This window comes from Typopeltis vanoorti, chromosome 18 (genome assembly GCF_054136105.1).
Source record: "Typopeltis vanoorti isolate ZY-2024b chromosome 18, IOZ_Tvanoo_1.0, whole genome shotgun sequence".
NCBI classification, from domain to species: Eukaryota; Metazoa; Arthropoda; class Arachnida; order Uropygi; family Thelyphonidae; genus Typopeltis; species Typopeltis vanoorti.
In genome coordinates, this window is record NC_143566.1 from 19,546,567 (window position 1) to 19,569,117 (window position 22,551).

The 22,551-nt window shown below is 34.3% G+C and overlaps 1 protein-coding gene across 3 annotated transcripts in view; it reads left to right on the forward strand.

The window, feature by feature from the left end:
* Nucleotides 1-22,551, forward strand: part of LOC150096521 (acetyl-coenzyme A transporter 1) — a 232,696-nt gene that overhangs the window by 108,754 nt on the left and 101,391 nt on the right. For all 3 annotated transcript variants that reach the window (XR_016549809.1, XM_090408204.1, XM_090408203.1), the window contains exon 6: nucleotides 10,518-10,638. Coding sequence is in view for 2 of the 3 variants with exons in the window: in XM_090408204.1 (XP_090264330.1) it covers nucleotides 10,518-10,638 (121 nt within the window). In the remaining variant the exon portion in view is untranslated. The remainder of the gene's footprint in view (nucleotides 1-10,517; nucleotides 10,639-22,551) is intronic.

The window sequence follows — 22,551 nt, forward strand, 5'->3', positions numbered from 1 at the left end:
AATTTATATTGCATATTTTTAATTGTTAAAATAAATTTTTATCTCAACCATAAAAACACCTTTTTTTTAAATACATATCTTAAATGTGATGCATTTTTGACAAATATGTTCATTTCAGAGGAAAGGTATTTAATTATCCTTTAATAAGGATAATTAAATAGCTCTGAAAGGTTCATACAGGATTTCAGTTGATGGAATTTTTCATTTTTTGGAGGGCAGAGAAAGGACATAAGGGCATCCTTGAAAGTTGAGAATGAATGCTGTCAAGAAGAGGGTAAGGGCTAGATTTTTTCTCTCATAGGGTGGTGTATGATTGGAATGGATTGCCATTAGATATTGTGTGTGCAAGTAGCATGAATGAATTCAAGAAAAGGTATGACAGCTGGCGCAAATATTATGGGCTCCCTCGATGAGTCCCTGACTCCCTGGAGGTCTCTCTTAATGATAATAATAATCTAACAACTGCTTATGAAGAAATTGAGAATCTGCTTATGAAGAAAATGTTAAGAAAATGAAAGTTTATTCGGTATACTATTGAGTACATAAATATAAAAGCATGTGTAATTATAAAAAAACTGATATGAACAGTATTGTATATTCATTATGAATATGTAATACTGGATGTGCACTCCATACTACTGCATTCCCCCAGAAATTTATAGCATGAAATATTACCACACGTTAAGCATAAGACATCAGCATTCATTGTTGCATGTCTTCAGTCAAAATCACTTTTAGGAAGTGATTATAGATTATAATCAATAATCTATTGGCTAAGCTTTATTCATGTGCTGCATAATGCAAACTTTATCTTTTTCATTGATTCATTCATTTTGTAAGCACATGCAATGCCTACAAACTTATTACCTTTTTTTTTTCATGTCATTAATAATTTCTACTTTTAGTCTCCTTAAGTTATAATATGCCTATTTTTTCCACTGTGAATGCACGTATTTTCATCTCTTTTACATTTCTCAGACAGACATATTTAGCATTTATATTTTGTTTTACAATAATTACCTACTAACAAGACACAACTTACGTTCAAGACAGAAACACAAAATGGCAATAGTGTTATCAGCTGCACTCCAGCTTACTAGGAAGGCCATCATTATATTAAAATGGATGATATGGATTCAGCCTTATTTTATATAACAAATATAAAAAAGAAAAAAAAAACTTAAAAAGTTCAAAATTTACTAGAGGGATAATGAAAATTAACCTTTGGCATCGGGTGCTCCCTTGGTTTACACTACTTAATAGACGCACGTACTGCTAGGAGCCCATGTGTTCACCTTTTATTGGGCTAATGAAACCTTATGTTGATCCATTATTTCAAAATTTTAAGTTCCTATATTTGGTTCTAAAATATGGCTGGATAAATAATATCCTCTATTTTAATATCTTACCTATGCTAAACTGAATGCTTTTGGCTTTGTCTTTTAGCCATGTATTAGAAGGCTAAAAGATAGCCAAAATCCATACAAAGTGGCTCTTGATAAATGGCATTGCTAGTCATAAGTCAAAGTACTACAGCTGCATAACTAAAATTTGTGTACATCAAGGACTTAATATGGTGTATATATGTGTGTGTGTGTATATATATATATATATATATATATATATATATACACACACACACACACACACACACACACACACACAAACACACACAAATAAAGTTTTAAAAAAAACACCAGAAGTGTACTTTTGTTTAGAATATGAAAGAAATATTAATATTAAAATTTAATATAGGATTCTGACAACATCAAATGGATATGCCCATGCAAAGGTGACTGATGCCCAAAAATTCCTATGCATACATCTTGTATTTGATGAAGCAACAGCTAACCAAAATTTATGTATAAAATGTGGATTTTTTTTTTTTTTTTAATATATAAATAAATACATGTGAATGTCACTGGATGTTGTATAGTCATTCCCATAGAATTCTGGGAACAAAGCCTACTACTAGAAGAAGTGATTGGGTTGCAGATTCCCTTCAGAGTTAGTAGGACAATTAAACAATCCATGTCCATAGTGAGATTCCAACCCTCAGCTTTTTGGCTAGAGTGGGTACACTAACCAGGTCAGGGTGAGGACCCTATTTGTATACCTTAATTTATTTTTGTGAATTGAATACAGTTTAATTAGTACCATTTGCAAGAGTTTATAAAACAAGAATAAATATATCGGGTTGAGAGGAGATCTCCTCCACATTGCCCTTAAGGAATGTAGATAACTGACTGGGGCTTCTGCCCTATGTCCATTCCTTCATGTGGTGTGACCCATTAGTAGGTATCTACTGGGTAATGAATGAATGAATGAATGAGGCTAGGCTAGCAATTTGGAACTTTTCTGGCCAAATTGCACTCTCTATTGGCTTAAACTACCAATAATATAATGGTCCAACATGATGAGAATTTGTGCCAGCTGGGGGTGTGGCTCAATTAAACAAGATCAGGGAACCAGGTGAAAAGTCAGCTACTGGAACAGACTCAAGTTCATCATCTTAATTGGTGAGAGTGACCATGAAGTGATTACCTGGGTGGTTGCCAGCAGTAACTTCTGTGAGGAAAGAGTATATGTATGTGGAAGTACAAGACTAGTGATTATGAGAAGCTCAGGAGACAGCATGGAGCTTCACATCATCAAATCTTAGTATCACCTCTGGGTCTGACTCCTACTGATGAGACCTCAATAAAGGGCAAAACTGATCTGGGTAGTGACTCTTTGTATACTGCTATGCATTATTGGGAAGGGCCACTACCCAGACTGGTTTTGACCGTTATTGAGGTCTCATCCATGGGAGCCAAACCTGGAGGTGATATTAAAGTTTGATTATGTGAAGCACATGTCTGCAAGGATATGTGCTTTGCATTATGGGATACTAAGGCAAGTGATGTGAAGTCATTAGCTTCTATATACGAGTTGTCCCAGTCCTGAAGTATATTTGCTTATACTTGGATAAAGGAGTAAACCAAATATATAATTTCTTGGTATCTTTAATTATTATTATGTGACACCTCCAGGGAATCCAAAGACTCATCGAGGGAGGGCATCTACTCTACTCTGCTCTCTGTCTCCACCACTCACTCAATCCACAAACTACAACAACTGCAACTTCACAATGGCATCAACAACCCACAACCACCACTTTCACAGACAATCACAAACATCCATGCCCACAGTGGGATTCGAACCCTCAGCCTTTTGGCTGGAACCCTCACCCTTTTTGGCAAACCACTTGGCCAACCAGGCTATGCTTACTTTTCAGTTCCACTGATCAAGATGGAACTAGTACTCATGCATTTGTTGTTTAGCAATGACATACTGCCCAATACTCACAAGAAACCAAATAATTCTCACCATCCTCCCAATATCATTGTTTTCAAGTGGATAATGATAAATTCCCCTAAGTCATTTCATCAAATAAAATGACTTGGGGGAATTTCTTCATTCTCAGGGTCTGATTGCTATTTCTGCCTATTCTGACTAAATAAGTAAAAATTTCTCAAATTTCATTCAGAACCAAAATGCAGCTCATCTTGGTTCACCAGCATGCATGCCAAGGTAGTCTAATAACAAGAAAGAAACTAAAGGAAAAAAGAAATAGTCATGTCACAACTCACTTGAAACAATAAGTGTTTCTTGTAATAGCTGCAAGCAGTATCTGAAATCCAAGTCCAACTTTGGACAGATCAAATGGTCTCACTTGCCATGATGGCAGTGTCGTGGCATCACCCAAAGATAAAACTAACCTTCTGCCTTCATCTTCTTCTGCTCCTGGATAGTGATAAAGATATATCATGTCCCATACTGTATGTCTCCTCTAGTCTTTTGCCAGAAAGATAGACTCCTGAATATCTTAAATGCTAGCAGTTTCTGATCTTGGTTGTATCTACTCCCTTCCTTTTCTTGTGCACCACATTTACATCCATCCTATGTTGTCTTTTTTTCTAGTTTTTTCTCATTCCATATCTACCTTATGCCATTGAGGTAAGTCTTTATTTAGACTATTCAAAAAAAAAAAAAAAAGAAAAGTCAATCATTAACACTTTATGTTTATTGTCCACCCTTCATTTTTCTCTGAGATCAACAACAATCATCTTCACCACCTGAAAATCCACCAATTAATCAGTGACCAATGACATGATTTCTGCCATTCTTGATCCACATTAGATCTAGCCACATTGCTCTCCTTTTTTTGGACACAATCCAAAAGATTCAAGAGAAAAGTATGTGGCTACTATTGACATTTTCCTGGTGTTTGACATAGAGGCCTACTTAACATGTGAACTTAGCAGTCTGCCTTCTGCTCTTTACAGGTTGTCAGTTTCTGTGATGCAGATTTTCTTGCTCATATCAGAATACTGCAGGACTGTGTTTATTCCTTCTTTACATCAATGACCTTGTCTCACACTGACACCTCTCATTTCCATAGTTTTGCTGATTACACTACACTCTATTCCCTCTTCTTCAGTTGATAAATCCTGTAGTGTTCAAACATTCCAAGTTTCAAATTCTTCTAATTAACCAGTGTATTAAATACCTTATTTCCTTGCAGTTTTCTTTTGAAAATGAAAAGTTTAGCAACTATGGATGAACTATTAATGTAACAATTTAAATCAGTTAAAAAAATTAAATAGCACTGAAAGTGATAATATCTGTTTTTTAAATAATAAAAGGATATTAAACGATAATTTTTCACCTAACCACTTTCCAAAAAACAAGAGATTGACATGGAATCGGCTTTATTGAGATTTAGGTCAATGTAGAAAATCTTCAGAGGATTCCTTGAATACCTGTGCAAATTTAAAAGAATCGTAGTGAAGAAGTGTCATGTCATGTCCTGCATTTAATATGGTAATTTTGTATTAATGTCATGGTCATCTGATCCAATACCATGTTGACAGAAAATGGATGTACTAGTTCATATGTTCATGTCTAACCTCAGCTGAATGTCCATTTTGACCATAGTAGTTGATGTTACACGAAAAAGGAATAAGTATGCTCAGGAAAATATTCTTTAAAGAATAAGTATGCTTTAAAAGACCAAGGATGTACTTGGTTTTTTAAAGCAGTTTACAAAAAAGAGGTGAAAAAAAAATGAGACAAAGAAGTAGAAAACTGGAATTTTTTTTATTATTGTTAGTAGTAATAGCAGCAACTGTTTCAGAAATAGTTTTTATATACAGAATAATTATGCTGTTTTGATTCATATGAGATGATTGCTTAGGCAGATAACTATTAAGTAATAAGATAATGGTAGATATTTTATAGCCATTTAAATAGAATAGGGATGCTTAAGGGTTAAAGCTGCATAACTGAGAGGAGACCTCCACATAGCCTTTAAAGGAATGCGGAGAACCGACCAGGGCTTCTGACCTAATGTCCAATCCTCACCTTCTCGTGGTCACCCTTTTGGGTATCTAACTGGATACTGAACGAACAAGGATGGGCTGGCAATTTGGGATTTAGCCAACCAAATTATATTCTTATTGGCTTAAACCAATATAGAAAATGATGGTACAACATGACAAAATTTCATGCCGGCTTGGGCGTCACCCAGCTAAACAAGGCCACCGTTGTTTTCGCCAGGGAACCAGGGCGAACAGCGTAAAGTCAGCTACTGGAACAAATCTGAAAGCACATCCCAACTCAACATCACCTTGTTGGTGATGTTGAGTTGGGATGGAGCTAATGGAGCTAGCTGAGGAATTAGATGAGTACCAGATTGACATAATAGGGGTGACTGAAACAAAAAAGACAATAACTGGTGAGATCTTTCTGAGCAATAAATACAAAATGTTATATTCAAGAAATGACAATCAAGGAAAAGGAGTAGCCATAGTATTCAACACAAAATACGAGGCTAATCTTCTTGAATGGCAGGCAGTCTCAAGTAGAGTGATGTGGGCAAATATCAGAATGGGGAATTGGACAATGAGACTTATTTGTGCCTATGATCCCACAGAAGGTTCTACTAAGGTAGAAGTGGAGGAATTTTTTGATGCTTTAGAAAAAGCAACTGACAAAAAAGGAAAAGTTGGTCCTTGTTGGGGATCTAAATAGCAGAGTTGGAAATGTGTATCAGACATACAAAAATATTTGGGAAAATTTGGAGAAAAGAGCAAAGCTAATAATAATGACAAATATCTGTTGGATTTCTGCTCAGGACATGGACTGGTTATTACTAACACCATGTTCCAACATTGCCGGCAAAGGTTGGTCGATTGGTAGAGCCTCTGCTACTAATGGCTCAGTTAAGTAAGTTTGAGCACGGTTAGTAGTTGGAAGGGGACCAATTGTTCGATGCTGTTGGCACACTCTCCCTCGATGAGTCTTTGGACTCCCTGGAGCTGTCAAATAATAATAATAATAAAAATGTGCACAAATTCACATGGAGAGAAGAGGCAAGGAATAAGAAAAGTCTCATTGACTATGTTATTGTTGATAGTGATGTTTTCTCCCTGGTGCAGGACACCAGAGAGTGTACAGAGGATTTGAAATTGGAAGTGATCACTATTTAGCCTTGAGCAGGATAAAGTTGAATTTCATATTGAAAAGAATAACATGTAAAAAGTTTTAAAGCGAATAAAAGTTGAGCAGCTCTCACATGTGAACTGTAGACTAAAATATACAAAGATTATTGAAGAAAAAATGAAAGAGTTTGAGAACAGGAATGAAACCTTGGAGAATCAGTCGCAAGCCTTGAAGAAAGCCCTGATTGATTCAGCTAGAGAGGCATGTGGTGAAGTTGACTGGAAGGATAGAAAAATTAGAACTCCATGGTGGACACAGTAAGTTAAAGAGACAGTGAAGGAAAAGAAGAAAGCATATCAAAAGTTCCTAGCAAATAAGTCAGCTTGTGCGCTTAGAGAATAGAGAGACAAATGTAAGAAAGCTAAACACTGTGTAAAACTAGCTAAACAAAAGTCATGGGAGGACTTTGGCAAGAATATAGTAAATAAATATCAAGGAGGTGGGAAAATATTCTGGAGGTTGTTGAAGAAGCTTAGGAATGGAGGAAAGAGTGCTGTAAAAGGAGTTTAGAGATGATAAAGGGCACATGAAACCGGGAGAAAAAGATGTCCTTGAAGTATGGAGTAATTACTTTGAAAAATTACTAAATGAAACAAGCAGTGATGATAGCACAGTGGTAAAAAAAAAACTCAACAGGAATACATATCCTTACTTGAAGTAGAAAAAGCCATCAAAGGCTTGAAATGTGGAAAGGCGGCAGGAGTAGATGATATTCGACCAGAAATGCTGAAGTATGGCGGTATAAAAGTCTTACAGTGGCTGCACTGCATAGTTCAGAAAGCCTGGACAGAGGGACGAATTCCCGATGATTGGAATAGAGCTCAATAGTACCCATATATAAAAAGGGAAATAAAACTGAATGTGAGAATTAAAAAGGTATTTCCCTACTGAGTGTTCCTGGCAAGATCTATGCAAGTATACTTGAGAAATGGTTGAGAAGAATTGTGAAAGAAAAGCTTGGTGAAGAACAAGCTGGATTCAGGCCAAATAGAGGCTGTCAGTATCAGATCTTCACTTTACGACAAATAGTTGAGAAATCATGGGAATATAACAAAGATCTGTATTTAAGTTTTGTCGATCTGGAAAAGGCATATGACAAGGTGCTAAGAGAGAAGCTATTCAATACGCTACAGTTATATGGTGTCAATGGGGTATTATATTCATCAATACTTAGTCTGTATTTGAGTTGTAAGTCGGCAGTTAGAAATGAAAGAAGTACAGGAAGATAGTTTAATGTTAAATCTGATGTCAGCAAGGATGTACATTGTCCCCTCTGTTATTCATTATCTATATGGATCACATTATGAAGGAAAGTGATATTAAACATATCAGAATTGGAGATGTTAATGTCAGCTCATTGCTTTATGCGAATGATGTTATACTTCTAAATAAATCCGCTACAAGTTTGCAAGATTCCCTGACTAAATTGAATAACAGTTGTAATAGATATGGTATGAAGGTCAGCATTAAAAAGACAAAGACAATGAAAATAGGTAGAATTATTGAAAATTCTACCTATTTTCAATGGCAATATCATATTAAAAACGAGGATATTAGGAAAGAACTTGACATTGTCAGCATCCAGGAATGCGTTAGCAGAGCTAATCTCAGGTGGTATGGTCACTTAAACAGAATGGGTGAGGAATGATTACCAAAACAAAACAAGTGTTCTCTGCTAGGTTGGCAGGAAAATAACCCAGAGGAAGACCAAGATATAAGTGGATTGATACGGTACAATGTGCCTTAGATGATAGAAATATAAGATCTGATAATGATAATATGGGTGTCTTGACAAGTAACAGACTGATTTGGAGGAAAATTGTAGATAGGAAGTTAGTAATGATGTAAAGTTTTCATGTAGTACTATCATATCCTGTACACCTCTTGAGGTTACATGTCAGGAATTTAATGATGATGATTAAACAGAATAAGAGTTCATTTCATATCTGGTTCAATTCACATTTTAATGTATCTTCAAGATAGTGACCGGAAATTTCGATAGAAAGCAGTAGTATATTATAGCTCATTTCTATGTACATGTTTCTTTCTATAATATTAATGGAAAACATGCATCTGACATTCAAGCAGAAGGTAAGCGTATGAAATATTATGCTTTGTTTGTCTGCAGTGTGAACAAAAAAAGGTAGTGTAAAGGAATTGAAGAACTACAGTGATATCACTTAGCATTCTTTCTCCAGAAAATGTTGTATGAATTTGGCATATCTTGGAGTTCAGATGGATGGATGCTTAACTTTGATTTTTCCCTTACAAACTATGACTGATACATTAACTTTCTGAACATGATAGGCAAATAAGGTCTCATATTGTTTAAATATGATTTTCCCTACAAGTGTTGAATGTTGCTTTAACTTTCTGAACAAATAAAATCTTTATTGTGTACCACTGAATATTCAGAGATGGCCAAATTGCCATTGGTTGTGGTAGGAAGTCATTTCTCTACTCTGCCATTTTGTGACAAAATAAAGATTTTATTTGTTCAGAAAGTTAAAGCAACATTCAACACTTGTAGGGAAAATCATATTTAAACAATATGAGACCTTATTTGCCTATCATGTTCAGAAAGTTAACGTATCAGTCATAGTTTGTAAGGGTTCATAGTTGCATAGGTTCAAGTTGGATTGCCAACTTGAACCTATGCAACTCTGTTTATGAAAGCTTATGAGAAGCTGTTCAGAAAGAAACATTCTAATTCCATGACACTATATTTCAGTGCAAGTCATAATTGTATTTCAAATTGATTAGAACATATGCTATGGTTTTTAAACATTACTTTCAAGAAGTTATTAAACAAAATGTGGAGGATATATTAATCATGTTTACAGTAGGTTTCCTACCTCCATTGGTAGGATTGACATTACAGAATTGTTTATTATAATTTCTCCTCTTCTGATTTCTTTTTTTTTTTTTTTATTTTGTAAAAAATAGTTTAAAAAAAAAGATCAGTAGAGGAGAAAAATGCAAACAAAAAAAAATTCTATATTTCAGTACATCAAAGAAAGCATGTCATATGCAATAGCATATGAGATGCTTTCTGTATATGATATTTTGATTAGTCTTTGCTAGTTTACATTTCTTCACCTCTTCTAATTTCTTTTGTTAACCTTGCACTCATTTTTCTATTCACTGTACAGTTCCTACCTATTCATCAGTTTTCCTTCCTAAATTTTCGTCATAATGCTTTCATTCTCCTTTTATTACTTTGCTTTTCTGCAGCTTTTACTACGTGATAAAAACCATTTGAGATTTTGCTGATAAATTGTATTTTGTATTGGCTTAAACCAAAACATGGTGTTGGTATACAAAGTGAAATATGTCAGGGAACCAGGGTGAACAATGAAAAGTCAGCTACTGGAACAAACACAAACTCAACAGCAGCAGAATTCAAGATACGCATATCAAACAAGAAGTATCAGAGTAAAAGAAGTGAAACTGGCAGAAATGGATAAGTATTGACATAATTGATATTACAAAACAGGTGGGATTCTGATACAAGATGCTACATTCAGGCAATGATGATCAGAGAATGGACAACACTATTTATAGAGATGATAATATTGAATTGTAGGTAGTTTCAAGTAATAATCACACATGCCTTCTTTTTATTTCTAACATTTCAATAAAGTAAATATTAGATATGATCTCATTTCCCATGGTCATGAGTAGTTTTGAATATCTTTATGTACTAGATGAATTTCACTGTTTGAAATCATCACCCCACTTTATTGGAGGGCTGAAGTGGCTTGAAAAATGTTCCATATTTGGTATGAGATTAGGGTTCCATTTAATGTAAAAATAAATAAATAATAATAAAAAGCCTTACTCCACCCATGGTACTAACGTAATATAGATTGATAATCTTTATGATGGGAATCACATAAAAAAAAAAATAGTGTGTGTGTGTGTATATATATATATATATATATATATACAGTTTTATTTCTTTACTGTAGGTTATTTCTTGGACTTGTTTTTGCACTTCTCTTATGGTGGACCAATCAAGTTAAATCTGAAGATGGCAGTTTTCCTATGCATTACTATGTTGTTATTACTTTATCATATGCTGTACATCAGGTGAGGAAATTAAAAGAGGATATTCTAGTAATAGATGTGATTTTTAAAGCGCAGTAAGATCCTGATTCACAGCACTGAATGAGAATATTAAAGAATTACTGTTTAACTGAGCATATGCAAAATAGCACTATAATGAAACAGCACTGAATGAGAAATATCTCATTCAGTGCTGTTTTGCATGTATGCTCAGTTAAACAGTAATTCTTTAATTCATAAAACTTTACTGCTTTCAAGTGAAAACACTGCATAAGTACATAATTCCGCAAATTCTCACACCTTCAAGTGATAATACTGAATATACCAGCTTCCTTAGTAATTTAGTGTGCTTTGTACTGAGTAACTGAGTACATGTATTACTGAATAAATATATAATTAAAATTTAATATATTTAATTAAATAATATAAAGGAGTATCTTTTAAAAATAACTTCATTTTTTTTGAATGATAATGTCTAGAAAAAAATGGTAAAAGTGGAAAATCAAAGATAATACAAAGATATATTTTGCTGGATATAAAATTGTAATTGTTAAGGTGGTTAGAAGCAGTTGAACATCAAGTTGGTATAGGTACTTCTTTAAACATAGTAATGTCTACTATAAGAACAATTACAAAAAATGCAGATGAAATAAAATCTACACCTATGACCTAGAAATTTTCAGTGACAAAGGTAACCCATTCATGCTCATGTTCACAGGTTGCATACGCAAAAATGACCTGTTCAGAAAGCCATATTCTTAAAGAAATGGCATTCTGTTTGATTTGGGTGGATGATCAGACTCGACAATAACGGTCTTAAGTCAATTCATAATAATGTAATTTTTATACATATGTATGTACACACGCATAGAAGAAATATCAAAAACATTTACAGCTTAGATTGCATCCGGATGCAAAAAAGGTAAGTCGAAGGAAATGATTGTCTTGGCTGGTATAAATTATTTGAGAAGTGAGAAGTATTCTATGAGGGAGGATGTAATGGTGTTGTTAGAAGGGGTAAAATTGAAGAGTGAGAAGGGAAAGATTGTAATCTCCTGTCACGCTATGATAGAGGCGAACTGAGGAGGACTTTGATAGCCAATAAGTCTCTACGTAGATTGTGCAGAAGGAATGATGTTGGATTTGTGGATCTCTGGTCTGTGGGTGATGCAAAGAAGAATTTGTATAATGCTGATGGACTTCAGTCATGCAGTCACAATGGTTTTGGTGTAGGTGTCTAGAGAGCTTTGTTCACTGAGCATGCTGAAGCACAAATTCAGGGAAGCTTAAGCAATTAGGGTGGGGGCAAGTGTATGAAGGCATCCATGAAGCGAGTGAGTGCGAGAATGACCAAGTGAGGAATCTGGTGTCTCAAGCAAAAACATTGAATAGGTGTTGGAAGTTTTTCCACTTGGTTATACTATAAATTAAAGATACCAAGAAGTTATATATTCAGTTTAATCCTTATCCAAGTGTAAGCAAACAAAGTTTATGCCTGAACTATTTTCAGGAATGGGCATCTCATATATTGAAGCTTATGACGTGACATTGCTTGCCTTTTTAGTATCCCATAATGCAATGCACATATCCTTATGGGATATGTATAATGTTTGAGTTTAATGTGGAGAAATGTAAAGTTATGCATTTTGGGATAAATAGATTACATGCCACATATCATATTGAGCACTGTACTCCAGGAAATAGATGAAGCTAGAGATTTAGAGAGCGTTAAATTTTAGAGGATGTATCACTAAGGTAGCCCATAAGATTACTTCACTATGGAAGAACACACTAACAATTAGTGTGTTCTTTATAAAGAGGACTAACAACTGTTATTCCTCTTTATAAGGCCTCGATACGTCTACATATGGATTATTGTGCTGAGGTTCTGAGTTTCTTGGAGGATGAGGAAGTGGTGGAGAGAATTCAGAGGAGAGTGACCAAGATGGTGTGTGGCCTGTGGAATGCTTCCTATAAGGATAGATTGAGGGTGTGTGGATCGCAGAAGTTGGTTGATTGGAGAAAAAGCGGAGATATGATAGAAACGTTTAAGTTGCTTAGGATTGATGCAGGGGAAATGTTTAAGCACTTGTCTAGAGTGATCAGAACAAAGGGGATCATCCCTGGAAGTTGAATAAAAGTTAGTAGGGTGGGAGGACTAGATTTTTGTTTGGAGAGTTGTGAATGAGTGGCATGAGTTGCTAGAGTTAGTTGTGAGCACTTTGTCTGTTAATTGGTTCAAGGAGAAGTATGATAGATTGTGTGGATAGGTTGGGTCTCCTGTGAGGAGTCTTTGGTCTCTATGGAGGTGCCTTTATAATAATATCATCATCAAATTCCTGCCATGTACCCTCAAGGAGTGTACAGGATATGATAGTACTACATGAAAAAAATTACATCATTATTAATTTCCTATCTACAATTTTCCTCCAAATCAGTCTGTTACTTGTCAAGACTCCAACATTATCAGATCTTATATTTCTATCGTCTAAGGCACTTTGTACCGTATCAATCCACCTATATCTTGGTCTTCCTGTGGGTCGTTTTGCTGCCAACCTGGCAGAGAACACTTGTTTTGCTAATTTTTCCTCGCCTATTCTGTTTAAATGACCATACCATCTGAGATTAGCTCTGCTAACACATTCCTGGATGCTGACAATGTCAAGTTCTTTCCTAATATCCTCGTTTTTAATATGATATTGCCATTGATGCCATCTGTTCATGCCTCTAATCTTTCTCTGGACTCTCATATCTGTGGTCTATAGTCTTTGGTCAAGTGTTTTGCTTCTGACCCAGCTCTCAGATCCATAAGTTAAAACTGGTTTGAACACTGTCTTGTATACAGCTAATTTAGTGTTCCGACTAATTTCTCTCTTATTCCATATGAATTTATTCAACTGACTTCCCACCATACCAGCTTTGCTGATTCTGTTGTCTATTTCTATATTTAATTTACCGTCTTCAGTAAAAATTGTGCCTAAATAGCTGAAATGTTTTACTTGTTCCATAGATTCTCCATTCACAACACAGATGACATTTTCAATGATTCTGCCTATTTTCATTGTCTTTGTCTTTTTATTGCTGACCTTCATACCATATCTATTATAACAGCTATACAATTTAGTCAGAGAATCTTGCAGACTTGTAGCGGATTTATTTAAAAGTATAACGTCATCCGCATAAAGCAAAGAGCTGACATTAACTTCTCCAATTTTGATATCATGTTTAATACCACTTTCCTTCATAATGTGATCCATATAGATAAGGAATAACAGAGGGGATAATGTACATCCTTGTCTCACACCAGATTTAACATTAAACCATCTTCCTGTACTTCCTTCAATTCTACCTGCTGACTTACAACTCAAATAAAGACTAAGTATTGCTTGATATAATGCCCCATTGACACCATATAACTGCAGCGTATTGAATAGCTTCTCTCTTGGCACCTTGTCATATGCCTTTACCAAATCGACAAAACTTAAATACAGATCTTTGTTATATACCCATGTTTTCTCAACTATTTGTCGTAAAGTGAAGATCTGATCCTGACAGCCTCTATTTGGCCTGAATTCAGCTTGTTCTTCACCAAGCTTTTCTTCCACAATTCTTCTCAACCGTTTCTCAAGTATACTTGCATAGATCTTATAATAATATTAATAATAATAATAACCTACATGGTATCACTGGAGAAGCAACAAGTTCATATACAAAGGCAGCTCAAGAATTTCCTGCAACTCTGAAAGTCATCATCAAGCAAGGCAATTGTCCTTTTGAACTTTATTCAAATGTGGGTAAAACAAGCATTTTCTGGTAAAGGATGCCTTCGCTTACTTTTATCTCTTATGAAGAAAAATTTGCACCTGATAAGGCCAGTTAATTTCAGTTATCTGATCTTTCAAAGATCAGTTAACATTTTTTTGCATTGGAGGTAATGAAAAAAGTGGCCAAGTTAAAGCTAATGTGTATCATTCTAAGACATCATGGAAAGGAATTTTAAAATCAAGTGTACCAGTGATTAGGAAATCAAAAAAAGTTTCGTTCACGTTACTTATTTTTCAAGATTGGTTCATCTCTCATTTTTGTCCATCTGTGAAGCACTGTGGACAAAAAACTATGGTGCAAAAGGCAAAATAGAACCAGAAGCATTATTATTGCTTGATAATGCTCCAAGCTACAGCAATAATTTCAACTAACTTAAAACCTGTATTCACATTGAAGTGGTTTTTCTTCCACCTGACACTTATTCAAATACAAGTATCAAGGAGTAATATCAAGGCATGCTATCTCCACCTCACCTTCAAGTAACTCATTGGGAAAACAGATGTTGAAGATAAACAACCCATTAAGCAATTACGGTGAGACTAGAGCATTATGGATGCTATAGATAACATGGTAGAATGCAGTGACTGAGAAATACATGAATGGAGTATGGAAGAAAATAAGCCTGAAATATGTGAAAACGTGGTTCAAGAAGGATCAGTCACCTGTAACATTGTTAACCTGGCTAATGCAGCAAGAGTAGTTGATGCTAATGAACAGAATGTTGAGGAATTGCTGCTGGCCCACACAAGTCTTAACAATGATCTCCAAGAATTGGCAGAGCAGGCATAATCTGCAGCCCTCTGATTCTGAAGATGACATACAAAGAGAACTTAAACAGTTGACCCTTCATGGCTACATATTCAAGATGCCAATGCTCTCAGAAGCTGCTCAGCTTAGCCCTTCATCTGAAATATAAAATTATAAATACATAAGTTTATATGTAATAATATTATTGAATAAAAAGTTCAATTCATGTTTGTGTTTTCACCTTTCCTTGTTCATGTAAGGTTAAGATAATTCTATCTAGCACTGTTTAGTTTAGTGATCTAAATTTCTAAGAACATATGCTGAGCATTACTGTGGTGTTACTGTACTAATTTATGAATCTGTAAACTACATAGTATAGACTAGATGCTCTTACTCACTTTTTTTTCCTCCCTTCCGCTAAGGCATCACTAGTTTCTTTCAATTTATACTATGCTGTTCTTCAACATTGCTACTCATTTTCATTAACTACAACTTTATACCTTACCATCATCATCAAGTTCCTGTTGTGTACCCTCAGGAGGTGTAGAAGATATTATGATGGTAAAATATGAAAGAGTTACATCATTATTAACTTCCTGTCAACAGTTTTCCTCCAAATGAATTTATCTGTCAAGATTCCAGTATTATTAAATGATCTTATATTTCTGTTTTCCCTAAGGCACTTCTGGCTGTATCAGTGTACCCAGATCTTGGTATTCTGGGTCTTTTTCCTACCATCATGGCAAATAAATAAATAAAAAACTTTGTTTGCTAACCTTTTCTCTCCCGCTCTGTTTGAATGACCATACCAACTGAGATTAGCTCTGCTAACACGTTCCTGAATGTTAACAATGTCAAGTTCTTTCCTAGTAATATTTTTAATACGATACTACCATTGATGTTAGCTGTTATTTTGTTACTCTTGCTCAGAACTCTCATCTGTGGTCTCCTGTCTTTAATCAAGTGTTTTATTTTATAACCCAGCTCTCAGATTTGTATGTCAAAATTGGTTTGAACCTAGTCATGAACAGCTATGAGGTGTTACCCAAATGTTTTGGAAATTTAACCATACAAAATTACTTCCATTTTAGAAATTATGGACTTTACAACGTTGTTATAAATAACTCTTTTAATTTCCCGACGTTTCGATCTTCATATTAAAGTCATCATCTGGAGTATATACAAATATACAAGGACAAGCTGAGTTACATTACACACAATAAGCTAGAGAAACAATGATTTCATCACCAGTTATTCTACTGGCATGACCTCTAGTGAAAAAAAAAATTACAAATTAATTGATTATGTAGAAACTACATCAAAGCTAAATTCTATTTAAGATAACATTGAGAAAAACATTCTTTCTTATAGATAATCTTCTTTCAGTAACAATGATGTTCAATTTTTAACATTACAATTGTTATTTTAGATTTAGGATTCTGGATTACCTACAGTCCTGTTTATAGTTAACTATTAAAGGGAAAGGTTGAATATGTGCCTTCCATATGCTTGGGATTTTTAGACCATCATTATTGTTCAGATTGGGGTGGTTAATAAGAATCTCACAGGCTTCCTTAAATTTGTTTTCTGATCATGCCCTGAACACTTGACATAGAATTGACTGGAAAAGCACCAGTTGTTTACATCACACAAAGTATTGCTGATAACTTTATCAGCAATACTTTTCTAAAAAATGGTTACCAAAATACTGTTAACAAAATTCTCTATAAGACCTCAATAAAAAACAAAGATACAATAAAACTATAACCATTCCTTACATTTAAGAGACATCAGATAAAATAAACAGAATACTACAAAAATACAACCTCAATGCTATCTTTAAACCTCCTGCAAAATTAAACAGTTTACTCAACTCATCCAAAGACCCACTCCCTCCGCTGGCCCACCTTGGAGTATACCATATTTATTGCACCTGTAATATACCATATATAGGGGAAACAGGATGCACAATTCCTATCAGACAAAAGGAACATAAACGACACATTAAATATAATAACTATGGTGAATCTGGCCTTTCTGATCATGCCCTGAACACTTTACATAGAATTGACTGGAAAAGCACCAGTTGTTTACATCACACCAAAACATGGTATGAATGCAAATTTAAGGAAGCCTATGAGATTCTTATCAACCACCCCAATCTGAACAATAATGATGGTCTAAAAATCCCAAGCATATGAAAGGCACCAGTGGTGTCGCCCAACCAAAATGAGCATGCGATGTGTGTGTGTTATAATTTATATAAACGCACACACGACGTTATATAATGCGCACACGTCGCGTGGGTTATGCAACCTGCGCTACAAATTTCAGGTTAATTTGACTGCATGCATGGGCGTGCATCTGCAGAAAATTTTCTGGGGGGGGCAAAACTTGGAGACAAATAATTACATCGATAAATATTTAGCTTTTTTATGTAATTATTTGTCAATGTAAATTATAAATACATTATTTTTATTTTGCATCGATTTGAATGATCTTTAATTCTTGGGGAGGGGGAAAGTATTCGGAATAATAGTTTTTAGCACAGTTTCATATATATAAAAATTGACCGGCCTATTTTATTAAAAATCAACTAATTATTTATAACTAAATTAAATTATTTCAGATTAAAAGCAAAAAAAAATCATAAAACTAACAAGTAAAATAATATTAAATTTACATACACTTACCTTTTAAATATGTATTTTTCTGTTTAAATTTGTATCACTATAAATTTACAATTCACACTTTATTCAGTAACCCACTAGACACAGAGGGTAAACTAACCGCTCACTGTTCACAAATCAGAAAAAGATGAACCCAAAACAGGAACACGTGTTTTATTGCAGCAATAAAACACGTGTTCTATGGCCACCCTCTGCCCTGGGCCAAAACAGGCCAAACCATAATAAAATTTTAAGACAGACAAAGCATTCGCAGGGTCAAGGGTGTGAGATTACATATCTTAATGAATTTACGATTATAATTTGTGGAATTTTTTAATGGATCCTGGGAGGAAGTGCCCCTTTCCCCTCCCTACAAACACCCATGACCCTGTGATTGCATTTTATCGATGTATGAAAATTTTGAGAGTGCATAGTGCATCACGCTCATCTTAATTGGTCCAATGCAATTAATTGCAGGATAACTTTGAATACTTCTGCGTAGAGTGGGGGAACAATCTGTTTTAGGATGTATTAGAAAACAACAATGAAACAACAAATATATGGTTGGTATATATGAAATACACAAAGATGAAAATATGTGAACCATCATTTATAAGACGTATAGTAAAGTATAAGTGTGAGTAGAAACACTTTCATTAATGGTAAACAAATAATTAATAATTATCATTTGTGATATGTGTGTCCTGTAAGTTGCTGAGTAGAGCGAATAGCATGATCCCATAAATTCTAAACATGGATAAGTGAATTTATGATGGCATAAATTTAAAAAAAAAAATTATGAAGGGAGAGATAGTATTGCAGGAATAAATATGGTTTGATGGAGCAGCAAATCATCTTGTAAAATTTGTTGCACGTGTTATGAGTATTTTTCTGGTTTGTGTATATTTCGCTCCGTTTTCCATGAATATTATTTTGTTTACTGAGACTAAGTGTGCATAACATCTGATCATTATTGGAATTATCCGCACTTTCGGGAATCCTAAATTCATTTGTTTTTTGTTTTGTTTTTTTAGTATCTGCAGGTCTTCTGTGTTATCAATCTCACATATGATGGTATTTTGTTGTAGATCAACACCATCTTATAATACACAGAATATTCATTAAAAAACTTTGCAACCTCCTAACATCCACTTTCAAATTTTCAGTTACAGAAACCATGTGTAACAACTGTTTGTAATATACATCGGATATGAAAAGCGCTCAACTCATGACAAGTGACAACTTTCAATTAGATTGGTTGACACAATAACCAATCACAGATGCTATGTGCTGAGTGAGCTCAAAATTTTAGCTCACCTAGCCACGCCTTCTGAGTGGTTTAAAAATACAAAGCTAAGAATTTGACCTGCTGTGCCCTCTTTACATATTTTCAAAAGGGCGCAAAAGTGTATCCATTTTGGAAGTACACCCAGGCTATTAATGCGAATGCGATGCAATTTTACGCTGTGAAAAATGCCCCTCTTCATTAAGCACTAATGCTTTGTTACCCTCCTGAAGAGGACAATGAAGCATTAGTATATTGTGTTCAGTTTTAATTCTGCAAACAATTGGGGGAGTCGTTAACAGGAATAAATGCAAAAATATAATATGGGTGATACTGGTATTTCGTGGATGAGCACCACACTCCTAGCACACCCAGAATATTCGCCTGTGGAAGGTACATATTCAACCTTTCCCTGTAGGAGTTAACTATAAACAGGACTGTAGGTAATACAGAATCCTAAATCTAAAATAACAATTACAATATTAAAAATTGGACATTATTGTTACTGAAAGAAGACTATCTATAAGAAAGAATGTTTTTTCTCAAGTTACCTTAAATAGAATTTAGCTTCGATGTAGTTTCTAAATAATCAATTAATTTGTAATTTTTTTTTTTTCACTAGAGGTCATGCCAGTAGAATAACCGTTGATCAAATCTTTGTTTCTCTAGCTTACTGTGTGTAACGTAACTCAGCTTGTCCTTGTATATTTGTATATACTCCAGATGATGATCTTAATATGAAGATCGAAACATCGGGAAATTAATAGTTATTTATAACACAGTTGTAAAGTCCATAATTTTTAAAATGAATGCTAATCGCTGTGCAACACTAAAAGAAAGGATACAAAATTACTCATACTACTAACCCCCCCCCCCCTCCACTTCTTATATGGGCTACCAAAAATTAACAAACAGAATGTGCTGTCATGTCCATTGTGGATGGCATTGATTCACCCACATACAAACTAGACAAATTGCTCTTGTTATACTTGCAATACCCTTTCGCACGTTAAAAACTCTACCCACTTGAAATTCGGTATAGAAAATCTCGCACTCCAACACATTGACATAGCACAATAATGAGTTACGATGCCCCATCTCTCTATTTGCGAGTGTTCCTCTTAATTAACTACTTTATGGAGACCTTGAAGAAACGGCCTTAACCTCTGCTCTGTACAGGCCAATTGTTTGGCTATGCTGTGTATGATTTGTTTTGTTCTCCATTTTACCATACAGACTTATGGTTTTTAACACCTTCCTGACAAATCTTAACAACCAGCATTCCAAGATCCAGTTCACATTTGAAATAGAAAAAGACAGTTTACCCCTTCTTAGGTACCTTAATTGCATGCCAACATAATGGATACTTGGTATTCTCAGTTTACACATTTGCATATGTGTAGACAGTTACATTTGCCAGTATGGGATAATAAAAACCCCATATAACAGGGCAAAATTAATTAGTTCTGATAACAATGCCTTCGCCACTGCACTTGACCACATTCACATCACTTTAGCCAATGACTATAATTCCCACTGAATCCAAAAAATATTGAAATTGCAAAACCATGCTCCTCCCTCTCTCTCCAGAACCGACTACACTAAATCTGTTCCCATCCCATATATCCAAGGCATATCTAAAAAACTAGTAAATATTCTTATAAAATTCAACCTTTCCTACTAGGAGACATTAGGTAGGATATGAGGATCAACTTTGTAACTCTGATTCAGTCTTACTTACCCAAAGTAGTGCCTGCATACACACACCAGCTGATGACAATTTGCCAAAATATCGGAAATGTTAACTAAATGTTTTTTAGTTAACATTTCCGATTTTCTAATTAAAACAGTCTCCACTGTAATTTCCTTAAATAATATATAATAATAAATAACCAGTGTCTCTTTATAAATAACCAATCATAGTCTTAACTACCAGTGATGTCACTAGTTTTATATTTCATGACACTACACACCATATTGAGCATATGAAGCATTCTGTTTTCTATAATTAGCCAGTGAACTGATTAATGGCATTGTGAAGAATTTTTATCACAAGAGTTAAGTAATATCAAAAAATTATTTGAATGTCAAAATGAAAATTGTCATTTAAAAAAAAAGTATGAAAATTTTGATAAAGGCTTAACCTAAGAAATATGCATGCCATATAATTCAAATCAAATAGCAACCCAGTAGAGCCATTTACAGCAAACTGTGCATGTTGACAACCTCTGATCGTGAAAACACAGCATACACAAATTCAGTGAGATCGCTAAAATTAGAAAAATTTAATTTTTTTTCTAATTGATACATTGGAATATTATGTATTATGCAGCATAAATAGTTGGAAACCCAGATAAGATATTTACTGTGTGGCCCAGACACTTCCATTTTCTTTTTGTTATTCCTGTTTTGATGTCAGAATGATTTGTTTTGTTCCATAATGTCTTGTGTGAAATTCTGTTTGGCCAGTATATTTCCATTATCTTTCTTATACATTTATTATTATTTTACAGCATCTACATGGACTCTGGGGACTCGTTGCGGGTGACCCAAATCAACCATCATACACACAAATCCTATTATACCTCTCCTTGAATTCATTCACTCTCAGAAAACTCACAACCAATTCTGGTAATCCATTCCACTCGTTCACCACTCTACAAGCAAAAAATGTGGTCCGCACACCCCTACTATTATTTATATATATATATATATATATATATTTATTATATTTATTATATTTATTATATATGTCTGCAGTTTATTTAAATTTATTTTGGAAAGAAAGCATTTGACAAAGTCCAACATATTAAAATGATTGAATTATTAAAAAGAATTGGATTAGATTGTAAAGACATCTGGATCATCGAAAACTTATGTTGGAACTAAAAGGCATCTATTCAAGTTGATGACATTATTACAGACTCCATTAACATCAAATGAGGAGTAAAGCAAGGAGGTATGCTATCGTCTCTCCTTTTTAACATATACTTAGAAGCCATATTTCAAAAAATCTTAAAAAAAAGAGGAAATTTTCACCATTTCATTCATAATGTAAATTGTGAAATCATCAATAACATCCGATATACTGATGACACAGTTCTCCTGGCTGACAATATTCAGGAACTTCAAAATCTTCTTGAACTAGTGAATGAAGTGAATGACTAAAATGGGATTAAAAATAAATATCACCAAACTAAATTCATGGTCATAAGCAAGAAACCAATTCTTAATTCAGCACTTTCTTTAAATAGGAAGCAAATAGAAAGAGTGGCAAAATTTAAATATCTCAGATGCTGGTTAAATGAAGAATGCAATCCAGAAATGAAAATAAAAGTTAATTGAAACGGCAAGAAAAAATTTCTCCAAGTGAAATCAACACCGTGTAACAGCAATTTAAATTTAGAGCTT